This window comes from Petaurus breviceps, unplaced genomic scaffold (assembly GCF_028583685.1).
Source record: "Petaurus breviceps papuanus isolate PSGF00001 unplaced genomic scaffold, PetGlider_PUasm1.0 90721, whole genome shotgun sequence".
Taxonomy (NCBI): Eukaryota; Metazoa; Chordata; class Mammalia; order Diprotodontia; family Petauridae; genus Petaurus; species Petaurus breviceps.
In genome coordinates, this window is record NW_027187322.1 from 4627655 (window position 1) to 4649266 (window position 21612).

Sequence of the window (21612 nt, forward strand, 5' to 3'; positions counted from 1 at the left end):
GGAAGAGTGGCGTGGCTGGGATAAGGAGGAAGACAATGAGTTTGGTGGCAGACATGCTGAGTTTAAGATGTCTCTAAGCCATCCAGTCTGAGATATCCAACAGACGGTTTGAGATGCAAGGCTCGAGGTGAGGAGAGGTGTCAGGGCTGGACAAGTAGATCTGAGAATCTTCTGAACAGAGATGATAGCTAAATCCATGGGAGCTGGTGAGATCACGGAGAAAAAGCATAGAGGGAGAAGAGAAGAGGGTCTACAATGGAACTCTGAGGGACAAGCATGGATAACAGGTGTGACCGGGAAGAAATCCAGCAATGGAGAGAGAGGAAGAGGAGAACCAAGGAGAGGTGTCATGAAATCCTAGAAAACTGAAGGTGATGGAGCGCGTCACAGGCTCAGGGGCATCACGAAAGATGAGCGACGAAGAAAGGCCATTTGATTAGGTATCTTTGGAGAGAGTAGTTTTGGCTGAATGATGGGCTGGGGACTGGGCTGTCCGAGTGAAGAAGAGAGTGAGAGGAAAGGGGCAGAAGAGGAAGCTGTCCTCTCAAGGAGCTGAGCCATGAAGGGGAGAAGAGGTCTAGACTCCAGCTTTATGGATGGACCACACCTTGTGAGGGTTTTTGAGGATGTGGAAGACATGAGCATGTTTGTAGGCGGCAGAGAAGCAGGCAGAGGACAGGGAGATACGGACAATGCAAGAGTGGGAGAGGTCTGATGGAGAATTCATGTGGGAATGGGGTCATTTAGGCACTGGGGGGGCTTGGCCATCGTCATGTGAGACAGGGATAAGGGAGGAGAAAGTGGCCAAAGGCCTCTGGGAAATGTGAGATGAGGGAAGCTTCTGCAAATGGCTTTGATTTTTTATTTTTAGAGAAATGAGTCAAGGTTTTTAGCTGAGATGCTGAGAGGAGGGGGATGCAGGGAAAGCTTAAGGAGCCGTGACAATGTCTGGAAAAGCCCTCATGTTGAGTAGGACAGGGAGTTAATAAGGGAGGTGACCAAGGATTTCCTTGGTGCAATGAAAGGCTGGCTGAGCTTATTCAGCATAAATCCATTGTGGACCTAGGGAACAGTTTCATGATCGTCCCCATTCTCCTTCATCAGCTTGTGAGTAGAAGGGAGGGCAGTGGAGAGTGGGAGTGACCCAAGGCTGAGGCTTAGAAGGGCAAAATCTCTGAAGATTGTGATTGGATGAGGGAATCTCAGAGGCCATGAGTGTGGGGTGGTGCCTTTGGGGGTAACCGCAAGATCAACAATATGACCCTTTTTGTGCATAGCTGAGGGAGGTAGAGGTTGGTGTTTGAGAGGTCTCACTATGCATGCTGAAGTCCCCCAGTACCAGAGCAGACTGAGCCTGGCACTGAACTCAATGGAGAGAGAAGGAAGTGTCCTGGGGGTCAGCAGACACTAGTTACCAGGCTTTGGGGGGCACATATGGATTAAGGGAACCTCAGTGATCTCATCTGAGATTCACAGCGACCCTGTCTGAGGTCAGCAGGCAGGTTGTCTATCACAAGATCCATCTGAGGGTTAGAGCCCCACAGGTTCTTACAGAGGAGGAAACTGAGGCATGGGGAAATTAAGTGCCTTGCCCCAGGCCACACAGCGTCTGAGGCGGGGTTGGAACCCAGGTCTTTCTGAGACCAAGGCCAGCACTCCTCCACAGCTAACACACAGTTTTGTTTCAGGTTTGTAGAACACTTGGCACCTGCTGTTACTTTATCTGGTCCTCACAATAACCCTGTGAGGTAAGTGCTATTATTATCCCCATTTTACAGATGGGGAAACTGAGGCTGAAAAGAGTTTTCCTAGGATCAATAGCTAATAAACGTCTGAGGCAGGATTTACATTCGGGTGTTCCTAGCTGCGAGCCCAGAGGTTCGTTTAGAAACTTTGGACAGAATGCTAGACTTGGAGCTGGGAAGTCCCAGGTTCGAACCTTGCCTATGATACTAATTGTATGATCATGGTCTACAATTTAACCTCTTGGAGCCTCACCTGAAAACAAGAATAAGCAAACCTCATGGGGTTATTGGTGAGGCTCAAGTGAGAATGGTATGAAATGGCTTTGTCAACTATAAAGTTTGAGTTTGCCATGCTTTTGAGTTATCGTTGTTAATATAACAATAATATGGGTTAATATTAATTAATATGAACAGCAATAACTACTTAAAGGCCGCAAGGGGGCGCCAAAGTGGGGCTGGAGTCAGAAAGACCTGAGTTCAAATCTAATCTCCAAAACGTTCTGACTGTGTGACCCTGGGCAAGTCACTCTTCCCCTGTTCGTTTCCTCGTCTGTAAAATGGGGATAATAATAGCACCTGCCTCCTGGGGACGTTATTGTAGGAATCGAATGAGATGGCAGAGGAAACAAGCCTCCTGTCCCTCTAGTCACGGAGAAGCCAGACGCGGCAGGGGCACAGTCCAGCCTTGGCCTCGGGAAGGCTTCGTCTGCTCCCAGACTACCATGTTTCCCCGATAATAAGACACTGTCTTATTATTTCTTTTGGACAGAAAAACACCAGAGGGCTTATTTTCAGGGGAGGGCTTATTTTAATGAACATTGACAGCAATTTTAATAAACAGGTAAATGTGAACAAAAAAATGTACCTTTATTCAATAAGCAAATCACTGGGGAAGAACAGGATGATTTGCTCACTGCTGCAGCTCTGATTGGATGCAGCTCGGAGCGCGGCGTGCGTTTCACCCTGGGGGGGAGGGGACGGTGCATAAAGAGGGTACTGTAATGTAGCGTGTAGCGCAGGGGATCACCTTCACTACAGTAGCAATCTTGATAGGGCTTATTTTCGGGGGAGGGCTTATTTTAGAGGAATCTTGCACAGTAAGGGGAGGGCTTATTTTCGGGATAGGTCTTATTATCAGGGAAACATGGTAAGACCTATCCCGAAAATAAGCCCTATTGAGATTGCTACTGTAGTGAAGGTGATCCCCTGCGCTACACGCTACATTACGGTACCCTCTGTATGCACCGTTCCCCCCCCACCCCCGTGAAACGCACGCCGCGCTCCGAGCTGCATCCAATCAGAGCTGCAGCAGTGAGCGCATCATCCTGTTCTTCCCCAGTGATTTGCTTATTGAATAAAGGTACATTTTTTTGTTCACATTTACCTGTTTATTAAAATTGCTGTCAATGTTCATTAAAATAAGCCCTCCCCTGAAAATAAGCCCTCTGGTGTTTTTCTGTCCAAAAAAAATAATAAGACAGTGTCTTATTATCGGGGATACATGGTAGGACGGTGCTGGCAATGGTGTGGTGGTCAGGCCGCCCGACTTTCTGAGGCTCCCCGCACCCAGGACAGGCGCTTTACGTTCCACGGAGGCACTGCTTTTGCATCGCAGGAATCTGCAGACACACATTTCTCAACACAAGAGGGCAAATCCGGGCAGTGCATTCAGCCTTCTGCACTTGCATCTTCCTCTTCTCCCACCAGGGGAGGGAGGGAGGTGCACTTCCCCATCCCTTTTCTTGGGCCAAGGCTGGTGGTCCTCTTACCCCACAGGCATGCTGGGATGGCCAGAGGAGGTTGGTGGGGCGGCTTCCATTCTAGAAGAGACATCCCTATGTTAGAGTTCAGAGTGTCTGACTGCGGCCGATCAGACCAATCCGCGCTCAGAATGTTCTACCACAGGCAGGGTGCAAACAGTCTGTGCCAACATTTGCACACCTCCCATATCTTTTGAGCTATTTCAGTTCTGCTTTGCTAGTAGAGCACAGCGCCTTCTCAGATGAGGGCTTGCCATGCGGGGTGGTCCTGTGCCAGTGTCTCCCATGTCAATCAATTCTGAAGTTAAGAGAGACCTTGGGAGTGTCCTTGTATCATTTCTTCTGACCCCCATGTGAAACTCTGCCTTGTGTGAGTTTCCATAAAATAGTCTTTTTGGCAAGCATATGTTTTGTATTCAAACGGTATGGTCAGCCCATTGGAGCTGCACTCTCTGAAGCAGTTTGAATGACTGGCAGTTTAGTCCGAGTAAGGCCCTGGGTGTCTGGTCCCTCATCCTGCCAGGTGATCCTCAGAACCTTCCTAAGACAATTCAAATGGAAGCGATTCAGTTTCCTGGCCTGGTGCTGCTGGACAGGCATACATACACCAATGGGGTCAGCACAATGGCTCTGTAGACCTTCAGTCTGGTGGTCAGTCTAATACCTCTTCTCTCCCACCCCTTCCTTCTGAGTCTCCCAAACACTGAGCTAGCTCTATCAGTGCGTACATCCCTGGAAAGTCACTGCCAAGGTGAGTGAACTTAGCCACAGCCTTCAAAATGTCTCTGTTTGCTGTAACTGATGGTTCCATGTACGGATGGTGTGGTGGTGGCTGGTGGAGAACCTGTGCTTTCTTGGTGTTGCTTAACAGAGAATTGGTTCATACTTTGTTGCATCTCAGCTTCAGATGCTGCATTGAGTGCACAATCATCTGCAAACAGAAAATCCTGCACCATCTCTCCCTCCACTTTGGTCTTGGCTTGTAGCCTTTTCAAACTGAAGAATTTACCCTCAGTGCGGTAGCTGACCTTGATGCTGTGCTCACCCTCGTTGAAAGCATTTGACAACATGACTGAAAACGTCATGCTGAAAAGCAGGGAGTGAGCACACAGCCTTGCTTCCCTCTGTTGGTGACTGGGAAGGCACGAGAGCATCATCCATTATCTAGAACCCGGACGAGCCGTCGTGAAACTGATGCACAATGTTGATGAGCTTCTCCAAGCAGCCCAATCTGGGCAGAACGTTCCCTAAGCCTCACGACTGACAGTATCCAAGGCCTTGGTCCGATCTGCACACGCCATGGAGAGACTCAGGAAGGACCGAGATCAGCTTCGCTTCTTCTCCACTAGGGGGAGCCCTGATCAGCCACTCCCACAAGTGAATGTCCATTTATTATGCTTTATTTTAAGGTGCTTTAAACATCCTGCATTTATTGTTGTTGTACAACGGCAGCCCTGCCTGGAACAAGTCTACTGGCGTGTGCTCACATCAAGGCTCTGCGCGCCACTCGGGTCATTCTCAGTCTTTCCCACCCTTTCTTTACCACTCCCTCTGCTCTGCTGATCCGGACTAGTGACCACATAAGACGCTCCTAAACGTTGTGTGTGTCCTCACCGTTCTGCCTCCTGGCCATTCCCCAGCCCTGTCCCCCACCTTCTCCCTGAGATACAATCTTGAAGAATATTGCATAAACTAGTTGATAAGGCAGCAGGGTTTGAGAGGACTGACTCCAATTTTGAAAGAAGTTCCATGCTGGGTGAAATGCTGTCAAACAGCATTACATTGCACAGAGGAATCTTTTATGAAAGGAAGAATCAATTAGGCAAATCTTATTGTCTGATCTTAAGAAATTACCACAGCTACTCCAGCCACCATCAGTCAGCAGCCATCGGCCCAAGGCAAGACCCCTCAACAGCCAAGATTACGACGGGTTGCTAGCATTTTATTTTTAGCAATGAAGTATTTCGAGTTAATGTATATGCATGTTTAGACATAATAAAGTATTACACACTTAATAGGTGACAGCATAGTGTAAACATAACTTCTATGTGCACTGGGAAACCAAAGAATTTGTGGGATTGTTTTATTGTGATATTCATTTTACTGCAGTGTTCTGGAACCAAACCTGAGCTATCTTTGGTCAGAATGGGTACAATGGAGAATTCCCCTGGAAGTTCACTGAGGAGCTCCCCTCCTCTCTGAGCATTCTTGCCTCTTCCTTCAAGACCCCCTACTCATCCAAGTCTCCACCCAGGGCCGACGTGCTGCTCCTTCATGAGACAGATGCTGGTTGAACTCTTTAATCCTCATCAATACCTACCTGTGCTGGGTCTGATGCACTGTGAGGGCTCATGCGTAAAGCGACTCGGAACAACTGATCCAGACTGGAAGGGTCATTGAGGTCATCTAGGCCATTTCCTTCCTTTGATAGAAGAGGAACCTTAGGCATGGAAGAGGGGAGAGGAGCTGCCCAAAGTCACTCAGTCGGAATTCAAACAGACGCTCCCGTGATTGCCCCTTCTCTCTGCCTACTTGGAAGCCTCTCCATCTCTCCCTTTCTGCTGGGCCCCTCCCCATGGCTCTCCTGCCTTCCACAGTAAAACGGCCCTGACCTCCACTGCCCCTCTCACTTCTCCAACCAGTCTAGACCCCTGCCCATCACTCAGCTGAGTGACCAGGGCCTCTTAACGGTCAAGCCCAATGTCCTTTCCTCTCTCATCCTGCTGGGCCCCTCAGAGCTCCCAGCACTGTTGGCCACATTCTTAACCTCAACACTCCTCTAGGGTTCTTTATGGTCCTTTGCTCTTGGATTCTCCTCCTGCCTGTCTGCCCTGTCTTCTTTGTCAGCTCATGTCACGTCCCACCTGCTGACCCCAGGTGTCCGGCCCGGGCCCCCCCCTCTCTCCTGACCCCCGGTGTGTCCGGCCCGGGCCCCCCCTCTTCTCCCCTGACCCTTGGTGTCCAGCCCGGGACCCCCTCCTCTCCCTTGATCCCGGGTGTCCGGCCCGGGCCCCCCCCTCCCCTGACCCCCGGGTGTCTGGCCTGGGGCCCCCCAAGCCAGACCCCCGGTGCGTCGTGCCCGGGCCCCCCCCGTCCCTGTGCGGGGGGCCGAGGTGTCGCGCCCGGGCCCCCCCCTCCTCTACTGTCTGCTACACTGTCATCCTTGGTGACTTTGCTGATTTAGGCAGCTTCGATGACTGTCCTCATCTCTCACTATCTGGTCCTGGTCTCTCTCCTGAGCACTGGCCCCTCCCCATCGTGCTGAGCCTGCTGACAGCACTGCCAGCCTCCCTCTCACCAGCTTGAACTGGGAGTCGTTCTTGGTTTTTGTGCTTCTGTGGGAAGCCGGACCATGTTGTTCCTGCCATGACATCTCCTGCCCCCCTTTACGCTTGTGCCCCCACTCATGGGCACAATCCTCCCCACTCATGGGCACCACCCTCCCCACTCATGGGCACCATCCCCCCACTCATGGGCACCACCCTCCCCACTCATGGGCCTGGGCTGAGAAGGGCTGAGCTGGGACAACTGGACAGGGAATGGAGAAACAGACACGTCCAAATAAATCATGTCTTCAGTGGGTTCAGCGCTCTGTATCTGGAATCTGCATACCCCTGAAGCTAGAGCGAGAGCCATGGCAAAGGGGGGTCATCCCTTGGGACCCACGGCTGAGGAAGGAGAAGCACGGCAAGGCTCCAGCTGGGCAGCATTCATGTCATGTTCCCCATCATATCCCAGGCTCAGCAAGGGGAGCAGAGAGGCTGTCCCGGGGACAACCTTGCCAAGCAAAGGGGGTGAGCCGTCAGGAAACAAAAGTCAAAATAAGAGGCAAGGAAATGGTAATCTCTTCAGGATCTCATGTTTTATTAAATGAGTGTTTACAAAAATAAACCGTATTACACATTATACATCTCCAAAAGGATCTGACTTCAATGAAGCTTGGCAGCACAGTATTACAGAAATATAATTAAGCTCAGAAAAAAGTCCATCAGAAACCCCGCAACCTTGGTTGCTGGCATTCTGACCACGACATTAAACGACAGAACATGAGGAGGCAACCGGAGGGTTCTGGAAGCACCGCCTGATCTGGCGCTGTGATTGCTGGCCCGGCCTGGCCCTTGGTCAACATGATTTTAAAAATAATAATAAATGAAGCAGCAATTCTTTAGTGATAATGGAATTAGATAGAAATTAAATCCTTTTAAGTAGCTGGCATTTCTCCTAAATTGCACCAAATTAATTTGGAAGCACTTGGTTTGGTTTATAGGCAAACTGAAAAAGAGGAAATGTTTGCGCAGACTCGAATGCTCCTCCCACAGAGAGGGGCCGCGTGGGAGTCCACCCGTCACATCTCTGAGTCCGCGTACATCCCGTTGATTAGATAGTCCACTTGGGTGTAGTCCTTCTTCTTGTAGCTCTCGTACGCTTGCATGGCCAACAGAGCCAGGACAGCGATGAAAAACATGGTGCCCGCCAAGAGCATGGCCAACAGTAAGTTTTTATTGACCAAGGACTGGGTGAAGGGGGAAGTAGCGATCCATACATACTGGTTTTCTGTGACCGTCTGTACGGATGTCTGGGGCATTGTGGGTGAGCTCTCAGATGTGACTCTGGGGGACACTGGGCTTAGGGTGGTTTGGGGGAGAGCTCTTACCGTAGTCTGTGAAGTGCCTGGGGTCTCTGTGGCCTGGGCGACCGTGGTTGGCGTCACTTTGGGGTCTGGCATTGGTTCTGGTTTGGGGGGGGATCCCACCCTTGTGCTGCTGGAGATGGTGGGGGTGCTCATGAATGCTTCTGTTGACGTTCTGGAGCTGAAGGGAGCTGGGGACGGGGTGGTGGTTGAGATTTCTGGGTTGGACGGCCCATCCACAGACCCGCCTTTTGTTGGGGTCAGTGAGCTGGATGTTGCAGCAATTCCAGAAGATGTGAGCAGAACCTGGATGGTGGGGCTGCTGGCAGAGGCACCGGTGGCTTCTCCTGGGGTGTTCTGCCAGACGACGTGGCCATTCGTTTGGACATGTGTCACTGGCAGGGGATCAGGGTCAGCTCTCACACTTGGGGCCAACGCTGCCGTCACCACCATGGAGGGCTTTCCGGTGATTCTTGGGACCTGTGGCATGAGGCGTGCTGAAGGCACGCCCATGGTAGCCATCGAACTGTTAGGGGCTGCAGAGATGCCCACCTCGGTACTGTTCAGAGCCCTGGCTCCAAGATCCGTATGGTTGCCACCAGTTACTGTGACAGGAGACGTCATCTGGCCTAACTCTGCGGCACTCCTGACGGTCTTGTGATGGGGAGGAGCTGGAAAGACCCCCGGCTCAGGGCGAGGGAGCAAAGTGTCTGCGGTGGGAAGGCTGCTCCATTTCTCTAATGCATAGTCTTTAAAAAAAAAAGCCCAATCGATCCTCAATGAGCCGCGGCAAACCTCGTTCTCCTAGCCTCCCCTCCTCTCTGCAGAACAACCCTCCAGAGCTTCCCCTATCTCAGTCCTCCTTGGCCTTTCTGTAGCACCGCCAATCACCCTCTAGCTCATTCTACAAGCACTCATGAAGCCCCACTGTGTGCCAGGCACTGTGCCAAGTGCCAGAGAGGCCTCAGGGAGCTTACAGTCTACCAGGGTGGGGCATGTGCTCCCTTCTGAGCTCTCACAATGCTGCCCTGGAGGACTAGTGGACAGAGTGGAGACCCAGGTTCAGAACCTTAGCCGTGTGACCTTGGGCAAGTCACTTAACCCCAAGTGCCCTCCAAAAAGCAAAAAAATAACCCCCAAACCCAAGAAAATCACTACCTTGGAGCCCTTAGTCCCAAGGCACTCTATGAATGTGAGTCACTGTCAGTCATGATGTTTATCAAGACTGCTTTTTTCAGTTGTGTTCCACTCTTGGTGACCCTGTTTGGGGTTTTCTTGGCAGATACTGGAGTTTTTTTTTTTTTGCCATTTCCTTCTCAAGCTCAATTTACAGATGAGGAAACTGAGGCAAACAGGGTGAAGTGACTTGCCCAGGGCCACTCAGCTAGTGAGTGTCTGAGGCTGAAGTTGAACCCTGAGACATGAGTCTTCCTGCCTCCAGGCCTGTGCTCTCTGCACTGTGGGGCCCCAGCTGCCTTCATCATAATCATGGCTACTTCTCTCTAGCCACTCCTCAGTGGGGGGAGGGTCCCCAAGGCTCTGTCAGGGTCTCCTTCTTGCCCTTCTCTACCCCTGGTGACCTCACCACTTCCTTGGGGCTCCAGGAGGTTTGGCTCTGGCTTAATGAGAATAACCAGCCCTCAGCCTTCTTGCAAGCTCTAGTCGGCCTCCCCACTCAAGTGCCTGTGGGACATTCCCAATTTTATTTCCTGTTCACCTCACACTCAATGTGCCCCAAACACATATCATTATTGTTATTAAAATTTTTTTGGAGGGGGGAAGGCAGGGCAATTGGGGTTAAGTGACTTGCCCAAGGTCACACAGCTAGTAAGTGATAAGTGTCTGAGGCCAGATTTGAACTCAGGTCCTCCTGACTCCAGGGCCAGTGCTCTAATCACTCACCACCTAGCTGCCCCAACATGTCTCATTATTTCCCTTCAAACTCTCCCCTCTCTTAAGCAGGGATACTTTGGGGTCCTGCTCGACTGTTCCCACTCTCTTGCCCCATCCCTCTGATCAGCTGTCTCAACGAGCTCTCAGACATCCAGCCTCTTCTCTCCACTCCCAAGCTCGGCCTCATCCCCCCCTCACCTGCATACTTACAACAGGCCCCTTCGTGGCCTCCCTGCCTCAAACCTCTCTGTGCCCCAGTCCCCATCTGCTGGTCTATGCACCTCACCCCAGGCTCCAGTAAACCCCAGACCAAATATAAACCCCCTTTCTCTGGCACCTAAAAGTGAACCCTAATTCATGCCTGGTCTCCATCCACCTCACACTGTGTCATCACGCAGGCATGACCCCCCACACTGGGATGACCCCTCCTTAGGGACCTCTCTCCACCGTCTCAATCACCTGCAAGTGCTAGGCCCTTTGCTGTGGGTCCACAGGGACACTCAGCACCCCGGGCCCCCAGGTCGCCGCCTCCAGGCCCCTGTAAGCTCCTGCAGGGACTGTATCTTTGTACCCCAGAACTTGGCATGGGCCTGGCACAGGGGGGCTAGAGAAATGCTTGCTGATTGATGGGATCGGACCAGGGAAGTCCTCTGAAGGAGCCAGGGAGGAGTCAGGGAGGAGCCAGAGAGGAGTCAGGAAGGGCCAGGGAGGAGTCAGGGAGGAGCCAGGGAGGAGTCAGGGAGGGCCAGGGAAGAGTCAGGGAGGAGCCAGGGAAGAGTCAGGGAGGAGCCAGGGCCAGGGATCTCCAGTTGCCCTTAAACCAGGCCTGCCCAGCGGTGGTACAATGTAATATAAATGTGTGCCTCCCTTCAAGATAACTCAAAGTTCAAAACCCTGCCCTGACCAAACAATTAAACTGCGGGGCAGTGCGTGTATTCCGCGTCCAGGCCCCTTTAAGAAGTGCTCCTTCCAGCGCGTTTAACGCCTAACTCCCTACACAAAGACGCCAAGACCCCAGGCCAGGCTGGCAGCAGAAGCTGGGGAGGGCCAGGGCACGCTCTCTGCCAACCATGGCCCCGCAGAGCCAGGCCTGACCCCTCCAGAGACCGTGGGGGGGGGCGCCTCCTCCTCTTCCCCTGGGCCACCGGCTGTCCACAGGGCCGCCTCCCAAGTTCCATTCCAATACCCCAGGGGGCCCCGGGCTCAGCCCTATAAGCCCCGTTCTCTCGGCCTACTGTGCAGCGGGCGTCACTCAGCCTTTCTCTTCAATCCCTCAGAACACAGAGCCCTACAAAGCTCAGGTACCTGTGGCTAATCCTTGGACATCCTGGGGTCTGGCTTCTTGGCACGCGGCTAGCACTGGACAGTAGAGGACAATGCAATGTCTTGGCTCCTTTGTGGACAAACTGCAGAAATGGGGACCTACAAGAAATGCAGAGACCAGGTCTGGGCTAAGAGGAAGCCACTACGGCCCAGCACTGAAGAGAAGAAATGAGAGCCAATTCCCTGCAGCCCCTGAAGGCCGCTGCTGGCAGGGGTCACAAGAGGCCCCGAGGGAGTCAAACACAGGGAGGGACGAACAAAGCTCTGCTGGCACTTCAGGCCACAGGGCCCAGGACCTCAGGGCTCTGGGCATCTCCAAAAAAAAAATAAATAAAAAACTTCTCTGAATAGAAATAAGGGTGTGCCAAAGTCTTGCTGCATTTCTGTGTCTTCCCCCGCACCTAAAGCTAGGAGAGGTACATGAAATAAAACAGGACAAGGAGGTGGGGTGGCTTCTGAAATGAAGCCTTGAGAGGGGCTGAGGATGGGAGATAAAACGGTGGAATCAGACACAGTCCTGGCCCTTGTGGCACTTCTGCTCCTAAAGGATACACACAAAGCCCTGACATCAAACAGAACACGCCAGTTCACACTTGGGCCCAGATGTCTGGCACACCCAGGGATGGACACAGTGCTGTCCACCACCAAACTGACAAATCTGGTCCCAGAGAAGAGATGAGAGAATGCCCCGCCCTCCTTCCCTGTCAGACGTGGGACACTATGGGTGTGGAGCACGGCACACGCTGGCGAGAATCCTGGCCGGCTGGTTTGGGGGCACTACTTTTTGACCCTGTTCCAAGACAAGGCTGCAGAGGGAAGGGGAAGTGACTTTTCCCCAGCCTCAGCCATTTGCGTTTGGGGCCCACCCACTCCAAACCTGTGCCAAAGGAAGAAGCCCAGCCCCAACACCACGCGCCTCCCACATGACTGCTCCACCCTGGGACCGACCCTTTACTGCTCACCTGCCCAGGCTGGATCTCTGCACACGCGGCTACACTGTGCTTTGCTCTGGACTTTCTGTATATGGAACACTCGGGCCCCGCTCTCTTTCAAGGAGGAAAAGTGGGTCTCTGGTAAGGACAAGGACAAGGAAGAAAGCCAAAGGAGAGCGATGGGGGCCCACATCTTGGGGGGACGCTCACAGCACGATATGATGGTCTCCAAAGGTCCCCGGGAGGCGGGGCCGGCTCCCAAGTTGGCCCAGCATGGACTCAATTCTGCTCAGACGTGGGGCATCTGCAAACAAGAGGGCACAGTCATTAAGGGGACATTACTGGGAAAGGTGCACAGGGCTGGTGGCATCTGTCCCACGGCCAGGAATCCAGAGGACGGGACCTCGCCGCTTTCTGTTTGCTCAACAGGCATTTGGGGGAAGAGGTCAGAGAAGACGCCCCCAACTGTGTCAGGAGATCATCTGTGAAAGGAGGCCTGAATTCCACATGCGCCGTCACACAAGTCAGCTCAGTGGGCAGTGAGTGGAGTCAGGACGCCCCTGGCTCAGACACTGCTGGCTGTGTGACCCCAGGCAAGGTGCTAGAGCTCTCTGAGCCTCCATCTTCTCATCTGTAAAATGGGGATGAGGAGAGCCCCTACCTCCCAGGGCTGCTGCAGAGGTCCAGTGAAATCACACACAGAAAGCAAGACATCAGCACCAGCTGGTGACCTGCAGGAACAAAGACCGGCAGGAAGTAGTCTTGCTGTCTCATTCTGTCTGCTCGGTCCTGTCCATCTCTCCCAGACCCCATGTGGTGCTTCCTTGGCAGAGACACTGGAGGGGTCTGCATTGCCTTCTCCAGCTCATTTTACAGATGAGGAAACTGAGGCCGGCAGGCTGAAGTGACCTGCCCAGGGTCACCCAGCTAGGGCAGACGTGAAGTCAGGAGGAGTCTCCCTGACTTGAGGCCGCTCTGGCACCACTTGCTGCCCTCCTTCTCAGCGCCCCTCAGGCCATCCTTCAATGACCCTCACAGCACTGCTCTAATGAGCTGCTGAAGGGAGGGATGGATGGTGCTGGCACAGCAGCATGCCATCACATGGCACAGGAGGGAAAGTAACTCGGAAGAAACAATGGACAGGCATTAACTGGCCCCTGCAGTGAAGGGCACGTGGACAAGGGAAGCCTGAGGCAGCGTGGGGGTGCACGTCCACCTGATAAAAATGGGTTCTTGGGGCTCCTGCATGGTTGGGAAGGACTCCCCGGCCCCTCGAGCTTCTTGCCACCCCTGGAAATCACCACATGCCGGGGCCTCCCCTGGAAATCACCTTGTCCTGAATCTCTCTGCACTCCGGGCAGATTGCTCTGTGTGCATGTGTGCACACGTGTGTACGTCTGTGTGGGTGGGTAGGGGGGGCTCCCCCACAGATTCTCAGTGGCCAATCCATCTCGGGCTTTGGACAGCCCCGGCCCTGGCAGGCAGCACAAGCTTAGGGATCGAATCCCATCAGTAAGCACTCACTGAAGACCTGGAGGGGCCAGGGTAGACACAGTAAGGGCTACAACAGGGGGTAACAAGTATAGGGTAACACGTACATGGAGAAGGGGGGAAGGGCCACGATGACCTGGAAGTCAAGGTGAGGGAGAACAAGGCACCAGAGTCATGGGTCTGAATTCTTGCCAGGGGAGCAAACTTGTAGATGAGAATCACGGCCTGACTGTCCCTGTGGGTAGCTGAGGGGGAGGGAAGAACAAGGGGCCTCCCATGATGCACAGTGGGAACGAAGGCCAGAAAGCTGGGTGCAGGACTCTGGACTTGTCAGTTAGAAGGGTCACTCTTCCCTCCCCTGCTTGGGCCTGTCACCCAAAGAGTGAGCACCAGCCAATGGAGACCCTCCTCCCTGGCAAAGGCCATCTCCCTCCCCTCCTTTCACTGATGGCATTAGTGGGTTTAAAACAGAATAAAATCCAAACCCCCAAACAGGAAAGCTGTACCTGACATGTTTACCCAGCAGCTCGGCTCCTCTGAGACACCAGGCCTGGGCCTCTTCCACTTCTCCTGGCCACAGGAGCCAGCCTCCTGCACTGACTTGCAGTTTGCCAGACTTCCCGATGTGGAGGAATTTGGGGACCTGAGATCGGCAAATTTCTTATTTCACACATAATGAGCAGGAGTAGTGTGGTATAGAGGTCGGGGATCTGGCCTGAAAACTGACCCACACTGCTTGGGCGATGCTGGGCCAACCTCTCAGGGCTCTGGGTCAGAGGGGACAAGCTCAGAGTACTCGGGACCAAAGTAGAAGTGGGAGACGTTTATCAAAGTAAACACACAACGCAACAGATCATGTCAATTCCTGCCAGTCTGACCCCCTGCTTGGGGACAAAGGGCTTCCTTGCCTAAGAGTTCCACAGGGTCAGTCCCAGCCCTGACTGCACCTGGAGGGAGATCTTTGGACATTGCTTCTACTAGCAGCCAACAACACTGCTTCCTGGTGCAGTGAGGGTGCCAAGCGTGGCCTTGGGCAGGTCCTCCCAGGCCCAGCCTGGCCAGTTTTAAGCAGCTCATCCCCAAGGCTGGGCAGGAGGATGGGCAGCTTGAATGCAGCAGCTCTCCAGGGTTATCTTCCACAGGGCAGCAGTTTGTGGTGCAGCATAAGCACCAATCCTTCATCCTCGCCAGGCTGGCCTGTGCTCCAAGTACCAAGTCTGCCTACCTCGCTGACCCCCGTCTTCATGTTGTTTTTTTTTTTCCCCAGATCTCAAGCTCCTGTTTTTCTGCACTCACTTCCTTGGGCAACTTTTGATTCTTCAAAGGTCACATGCCCCACCCTTACTAGGGCTTGTCTACCCCCAACACCCCAATTTCCCACCTTCCACTCACTTCTCCACAGTATGATTCCTGATCCCACTGCTCACATGTAACTGCCCTCTCCAGGTTACCAGCAGCCTCTTAGCAGCTCCCACCTGTGGCCTTTCCTTAGCCCTCTGATCCTGCTCACCATCCCCTCCTCCTGGCCCCTTTCCTCTCGACTTCTGACACAGTTCCCCCTCACTTCTTTCCCTGTCTGGCTGCTTTGTCTGCTCTGCCTGCCCATTAAGCATGGATGTCCTTATCTCAGTTTCTCTTCTCTTTCCTCCACACTCTCTCCCTCAGGGACCCCATCTATTCCCATGGGTTCTGTTATCAACTTCATGCAGATAATTCCCAAATCTACATACCCAGGCTTAATATTTGAAGCTAATGTGTTAGTGGAGTTGTGAACTGATCCAACCATTCTGGAGAGCAATTTGGAACTATGCCCAAAGGCATAAAACCACGCGTACCCTCTGACCCAGCAGTACCACTACTGGGTCCCAAAGAGATAAAAGAAGGAAAAGGACCTACATGTACACAAATATTTATAGCTGCCCCTCTTGTAGTGTCCAAGAACTGGATGTCGAGGAGATGCCCATCAATGGGGGAATGGCTAAACAAGCCGTATGTATGAATGTGATGGTGTGCTACTGCGCTATCAGAAATGATGAGCAGGAGGATTTCAGAAAAACCTGGAAAGACTTAGACAAACGGATACAAAATGAAGTGAGCAGAACCAGGAGAACATTGTACACAGTCACAGTGACACTGCATCACGATCAACTGTGAGTGACTCGGCTGTTCTCATCAATCCAATGATCTAAGACAATTCTGAAGAACTCACGATGAGAGACAGAACTGACGGAGTCTGAATACAGACCAAAGCATACTTTTTATGTTTTATTTTGCTTTTTGGAGGGCACTTGGGGTTAAGTGACTTGCCCAAGGTCACACGGCTAGTTTTTGTGTTAAATGTGTGAGGCCGAATTTGAACTCAGGTCCTCCTGATTCCTGGGCCAGTGCTCTATTCACTGCTCCACCTAGCCGTTCCCAAAGCAGGCTTTCTAAACTTTATCTTCTTGGGTTTTGGGTTCAAGTTTTCTTTCACAACATGACTAATATGGAAATGTTTTGCATGACTGCACACATATAACCTATATAAAATTGCTTGTCTTCTCAATGAGGGGGGAGGAGCAGGGAGGGAATTTGAAACTCAAATTTTTTTTAAAAAAATGAATGCTAAAAAGGTTTTTTTTTACACGTAATTGGGGAAAAAAATAGGATACCTGAAAAATGAACAATCCAGTTTATCTGGACATCTCCACCTAGATGTCTCATAGGAACTAGAAACTTAACATGTTCAAAACAGAACTCATTTTATTTCCTAATCCATCTCTCCTCCAATTTCCCCCATTTCTGTGATGGCACCACCGTCCTTCCAGCCAGGAAAGGCTGCAGCCCTGGGTCATTCTTGACTCCTTCCTTTTCCTCAACCACCAGGCCCAATCACTTGCCAATTCCTGTCCCTTCTATCTCTAAACATCTCTTCTCTCCACTCACACAACACAGCCTTTACCTTAAACCAGGATCCAGGATCTTAGCATCTTGTCAATAGTCCTCCTGCTTCTATTCTCTCTCCTGTCCGATCCACTCTCCATGAAATTCGCAAATTGATATTTAAGAAAACAAAAAAGGTAAAACCATGTCACCTCCTTACCCGAAAAACTACAGTGGCTCCCTGTTGTCCCTAGGATAAGACACAGCCTCTTCGGCCTGGCACTGTAAGTCCTGCCTCCCCCCCCCCCCGCCCATTCCCGTTACTGAATTAGATCCTCCTTCAGTCGCTCTTGGTGGCAGGAACACTACAACCCATCAGGTGTCCCATGTACATAACATTCCTCCCCACTCTCACCCCTCAAGCCATCATCCCAGCCCTCTCTAGTGTCTACCCTGCACACCCTTTTCACCTCTGACTCACAGAATCTCCAGTTTGCCCTAAAACACAGCTCAGGTACCAGTGTTCCTGACACTATCTGTATACACAGCATTTATCTGGGTGTGTACATGTTAACAGCCCCAATAAAACGTCAGCTTTTCAATGACAGGCCGTTTGGGCTTGTGTATGGTCCACACTTGCATACAGATGTCTACTCAATTGTCTGAATGGTCACTGAAGGTCATCCTTAGGCCATGCTGGTGATGAGCCTCTGCCCTGATCTGCTCATGTTGGTCCCTGAATAGATATCTGAGCCTTTCCCCTTGGGCATCCAGGATCTCCTTCACACCCCAGAAATGACTGGCCTAGAGCAAAACCACAATGATTTACTGACAAAAATGGCAGCTTTCACCTGGATGTAAATGACCTCCTCACTGCAGCCTCTAGCTCTGAGCACCTATCTCCATTTCCAGCAGAGAACCTGGATCCCTTCCCCATGTCCTACATCACTAGAGGCCCAGACTTTGACCAGAGCTCAGCACTACATTACTATACTATATACAACTGGTCGCCTCTCTGTGACTCAAGTCCTTCTCTGCTCACTGAGACGCTGAGCTTCACACACGTGCCTGTAAAAGCTAAGGAGGCACCTAAAGGGGGAAGTACAGGCTCATTATTCTAATGGACTCCCAGGCATGCCCTTCCCCTCTGCCCTCCACCTAACAACACTCTTCACAAAGGAGGCATTCAGTCAATATCTGTTGACTGAATGAATAAACATTTGTTGAATAAATGCTTGGCTCCCCATCCATCAGCTCATCCTTATCCAAATCTTAATCACTTCACTCCTCGGCCATTTTCGGCTCCTTCAGTAACCACAATGACTTCCTTAAAACATCACATCTCTCCTCCAAAGTCTGAAGAATCTCCCATCCCCAGATCACACACCTAATCAGCTCAGTATCAGAGCAAAGTTGTGGGGTGAGGAAATCTCTGGAGTCACTTGCTGAGTGAGCTAGTTAGGGGAAAGGCAGATGGCCTATGAGGCACTTTTGGGTATTTAAGCCCTGGTAAGGGTGTGGGTGTGGGGGATGGCAGAACATGGGGAGAGTCTGCAATCTCACACCAGGATAAGGAGGGTTGTAAGAAGTATATACACAGATTCTGAAATGCCATCTAAAAAGAATGTCATATTGTATATACATAAAACCTTGTATACAGTAGGTGCTCAGTAAATATTTCTGATTGTACTGAACAAAGTCACAGGGGAGCCTGTAGCCAGGAAACTAACCAGAAACTAAGGCATTCTTCCTAAAACAAAGCTACAATAGCCCCCCTGTAATCCAGTCTAATCTCTTTTTCTCTCTCTTTCCTGAATGGGAGGGCAAGTATCAAAAAAAGGGTAACTTAGGGGGCCGCTAGGTGGCACAGTGAATAGAGCACTAGTCCTGGAGTCAGGAGGACCTGAGTTCAAATCCCACCTCAGACACTTAACACACACACAAAAAAAACTAGCCATGTGACCTTGGACAAGTCACTTAACCCCATTTGCCCCTCCCCCCCAAAAAGGGAAAAAAAAGGGTAACTTCCCAGCAGCAGCAACTGAAAACAGTAGGGGTGTGACTAGGCAGCATCAGACTAGGGGGTGAAATTCATGCCCCCCTTGCAGAGGCTGCCCCTGGGATACTTCTCAAGCTGCCACATCAGCAGCAGCTGCCTGAGACCCCCAGGGCTAAGCTGGAGTCTGAGTTTGGGTGGAAGGTAGAGTGGGGGATGCTCCCTGCCTCTGAGCCCTTTGGGGTGTGCCTTTTGGCAGGGATCCCCAACTAGGAACTTTCTTGGGGGGGCCGTGGTGTTACAGATCACCATAAGCTCTCCAGGCACTGGTCTGGGCACTAAGTGGCTACCCAGGTCATAGGGAAAAAACAGAGAGAGGAAAAGAAGTTGAAATCCAATTCACATCTTTCAAAACAAGTATGGAAAGAGGGAAGAATTCTGCTGTGACCTTCACAGTGTGCAACAACTATCTAACATCACCACTATGTGAGCCAGGATCCCCTTACTCCTAGGAGAAAAGGCAAAGGGATTCCAGCAAAGCCTCTGAACCCTTCGGGGCATCAGGGAGAATGAATTATTCCTTTAAAAGAATGGAAGACTGAGGCAGAGAGGTCCCAACTTGGGTCAGGAGAGTGGAGGAGGCACAGCTGGGATGCAGAGAAGCAACGGATGAAGGAGGGCTGGACATGTGGGAAGGAGCATCTAAGACCCTTTCCATGTCGGTGGAAGCTTCTGGAAGAAGTCACTACCTACATCCAAAAAATGACCATGTAGATCCAAAGGGGGTGAGTGAGGAGAGTAGAGTTGGAGCTGGCCACGCCCTGCAGGCGGAGGGCCAGGCCAGTCTTTGGGGGACCAGATTTAGTAAGAGAAGGCTTCTCATGAGTGAGAACCTCCCAAGGACCCCTCAAAGCTGAGGAAGGCTCCTCACTTCTGAGGACTCACATGGGCACAAATGATACTATCAAAAGGGATCAAGAATGTGTAAAGGATTGTGAAGTATCAGTAAGATAGTGGAGGCCTGAGGGCCACAGGACCGGTGTCTAAAGAAAGCAGCCAGGAAGGTAAAGGCCCCAGAGGAACCACCTGAAAGGGAGAGGGGAGGAGCTGGTTTGGTCCTTTTTAGCACCAGGTGGCTGGCGGTGTTATTTAACAGGCTGTCCAGGGTGTAGTAAAGGCTTTTCTGCTTGGCCTCAGGGGACAGCGCAGGAGCCAGGGGTGACCGTGCCAAGAGGAGAAACTTCCTCCCAATCCAAGCTATTAGGAAGCAGAAAGGATTGCCCAGGGAGGTGCTGGTTCTTCCTCCTTAGAGGCCTTCCAGGGAAGACCACAGCATCTGGGGTAGAGTGTGGCATTTCAAACACTTCTGAGAGTTTACCAGCAGCCTGCCCTGGGGCCTCAAGCGAAGACCCCTTTGTGGTCATCTGGTCCATCCTTCAGGGGAGGGCACCGAGGCCTAGGGAGGTAAAGGGCCTTGGAGGCGCATCCCCTAAAGTCAGAGTCAAGCCTCCTTCCACTGTACCTGCTGCCTTCACGCTGCTTTTTGCTTAATTTGGCAGTAGAAGGTGGAGATCAGTGCAGGAACTTGTGACCCAGGCCAACCACCCCACCCAAAATGCAACAGCCAGAGGCGCCTCACCCTAGCACAAAGCTCCAATTCAGGAACCAAGACTGGAGAGATGAGAATAAAAAACTGTGTCTGCAATGATGTGACGATGTTTCATGTGAATGTGTATGTAGAGCCTATATCAGATTGCTCACTGTCTTGGGGAGGGGGAGAGGGTAGGGAGGCAGAGAAAATTTGGAACCCCAAATCTTATGGAACTGAATGCTGGAAACTAAAAATAAATATATTTTTTAAAAATTGTGTTTGTAAACCTAGAGATGTTAAAAACAAAACAAATCAAACCAGTCTGCAAAGGGAATCTAACCGTTACACCTGCAAGCAGTTGCAAAGGAAAATGAAGCAACAAGTAGTTTGGAAGATGAAGCCCTGAGCCCTACCCGATTAGCGGGGACAAAACCCAAATTTGGGGGGAAAAGAGAAGAAAACATAAAATAAACTATGATCGTAAAAGGCCTAGACACTATACATCAAGAAGTCCTAAATGAAAACTGCTCAGATCTTAAAGACTAGAGGGCAAAGTGAACAGCCTAACACTTCCCGAAAGAAACCCCAAGAGGAAAAGACCCAGGAATGTCACGGCCAAGATCTAGGGCTCACACAGAAGTAAGAAGAACCAATCCTCTCCACACCCAGCAGGGTCTCAGGAGACTTGGCACCTTCTACTTTAAGTGAGAGATCCTGGAATTTCAGTATTCCAGAAGGCAAAAGTCCACCTTCAAAAGCCTCCACGGCTAACAAGGAAGAAAACTTACCCTGCAGAGCTGAGAGCAATCCTGCAGGGAAAAACCCAGGCCCTTCATGGAACTTTCAAGACTTTTAAATGTAAAGATCAGAACTGAATTGCTTCTCAGATGTTTTCAGTCATGTTTGACTCTCGGCGACCCATTTGGGGTTTTCTTGGCAAAGATATTGACCCAAGCAATTTCCTTCTCCAGCTCATTTTACAGATGAGGAAATTGAGGCAAACAGGGTGAAGTGAGTTGCCCAAGGTCACCCAGCTACTAAGTGTCTGAGGCCAGATTTGAACTCAGGGAGATGCGTCTTCCTGACTCTAGGCCTGGCGCTCTATCCACTCACCGCGCCACCCAGCTGCGAGATACAAACACAAGAATCCCAGAGTAACTGAGCAAACAGAAGAGGCTGTAGGATGATGCAGGGCTAACACTAACCAAGGAGCTAGGACCTGAGAGCTGCTAAGCTTTGTCCTGGGAGTCTGAGGAGAGGAGATAGAAGGAAGGCTAAGGGGAGGAAGAAGAGGAGATAGAAGGGAGGCTAAGGGGAGGAAGAAGAGGAGATAAAAGGGAGCCTAAGGGGAGGAAGAAGGGGAGGAGATAAAAGGGAGGCTAAGGGGAG

At 51.4% G+C, this 21612-nt stretch overlaps 1 protein-coding gene across 1 annotated transcript in view; it reads right to left on the minus strand.

Moving 5' to 3' along the window:
• Nucleotides 1–7347: 7347 nt before the first annotated feature.
• Nucleotides 7348–21612, minus strand: part of CUNH11orf24 (chromosome unknown C11orf24 homolog) — a 16743-nt gene continuing 2478 nt past the window's right edge. The window contains 5 exon segments of the mRNA XM_069066124.1: nucleotides 7348–8884; nucleotides 11334–11450; nucleotides 12314–12515; nucleotides 12517–12587; nucleotides 14281–14417. Of these exon segments, the coding sequence (XP_068922225.1) occupies nucleotides 7851–8884; nucleotides 11334–11450; nucleotides 12314–12515; nucleotides 12517–12587; nucleotides 14281–14417 (1561 nt within the window). The 3' untranslated portion in view covers nucleotides 7348–7850.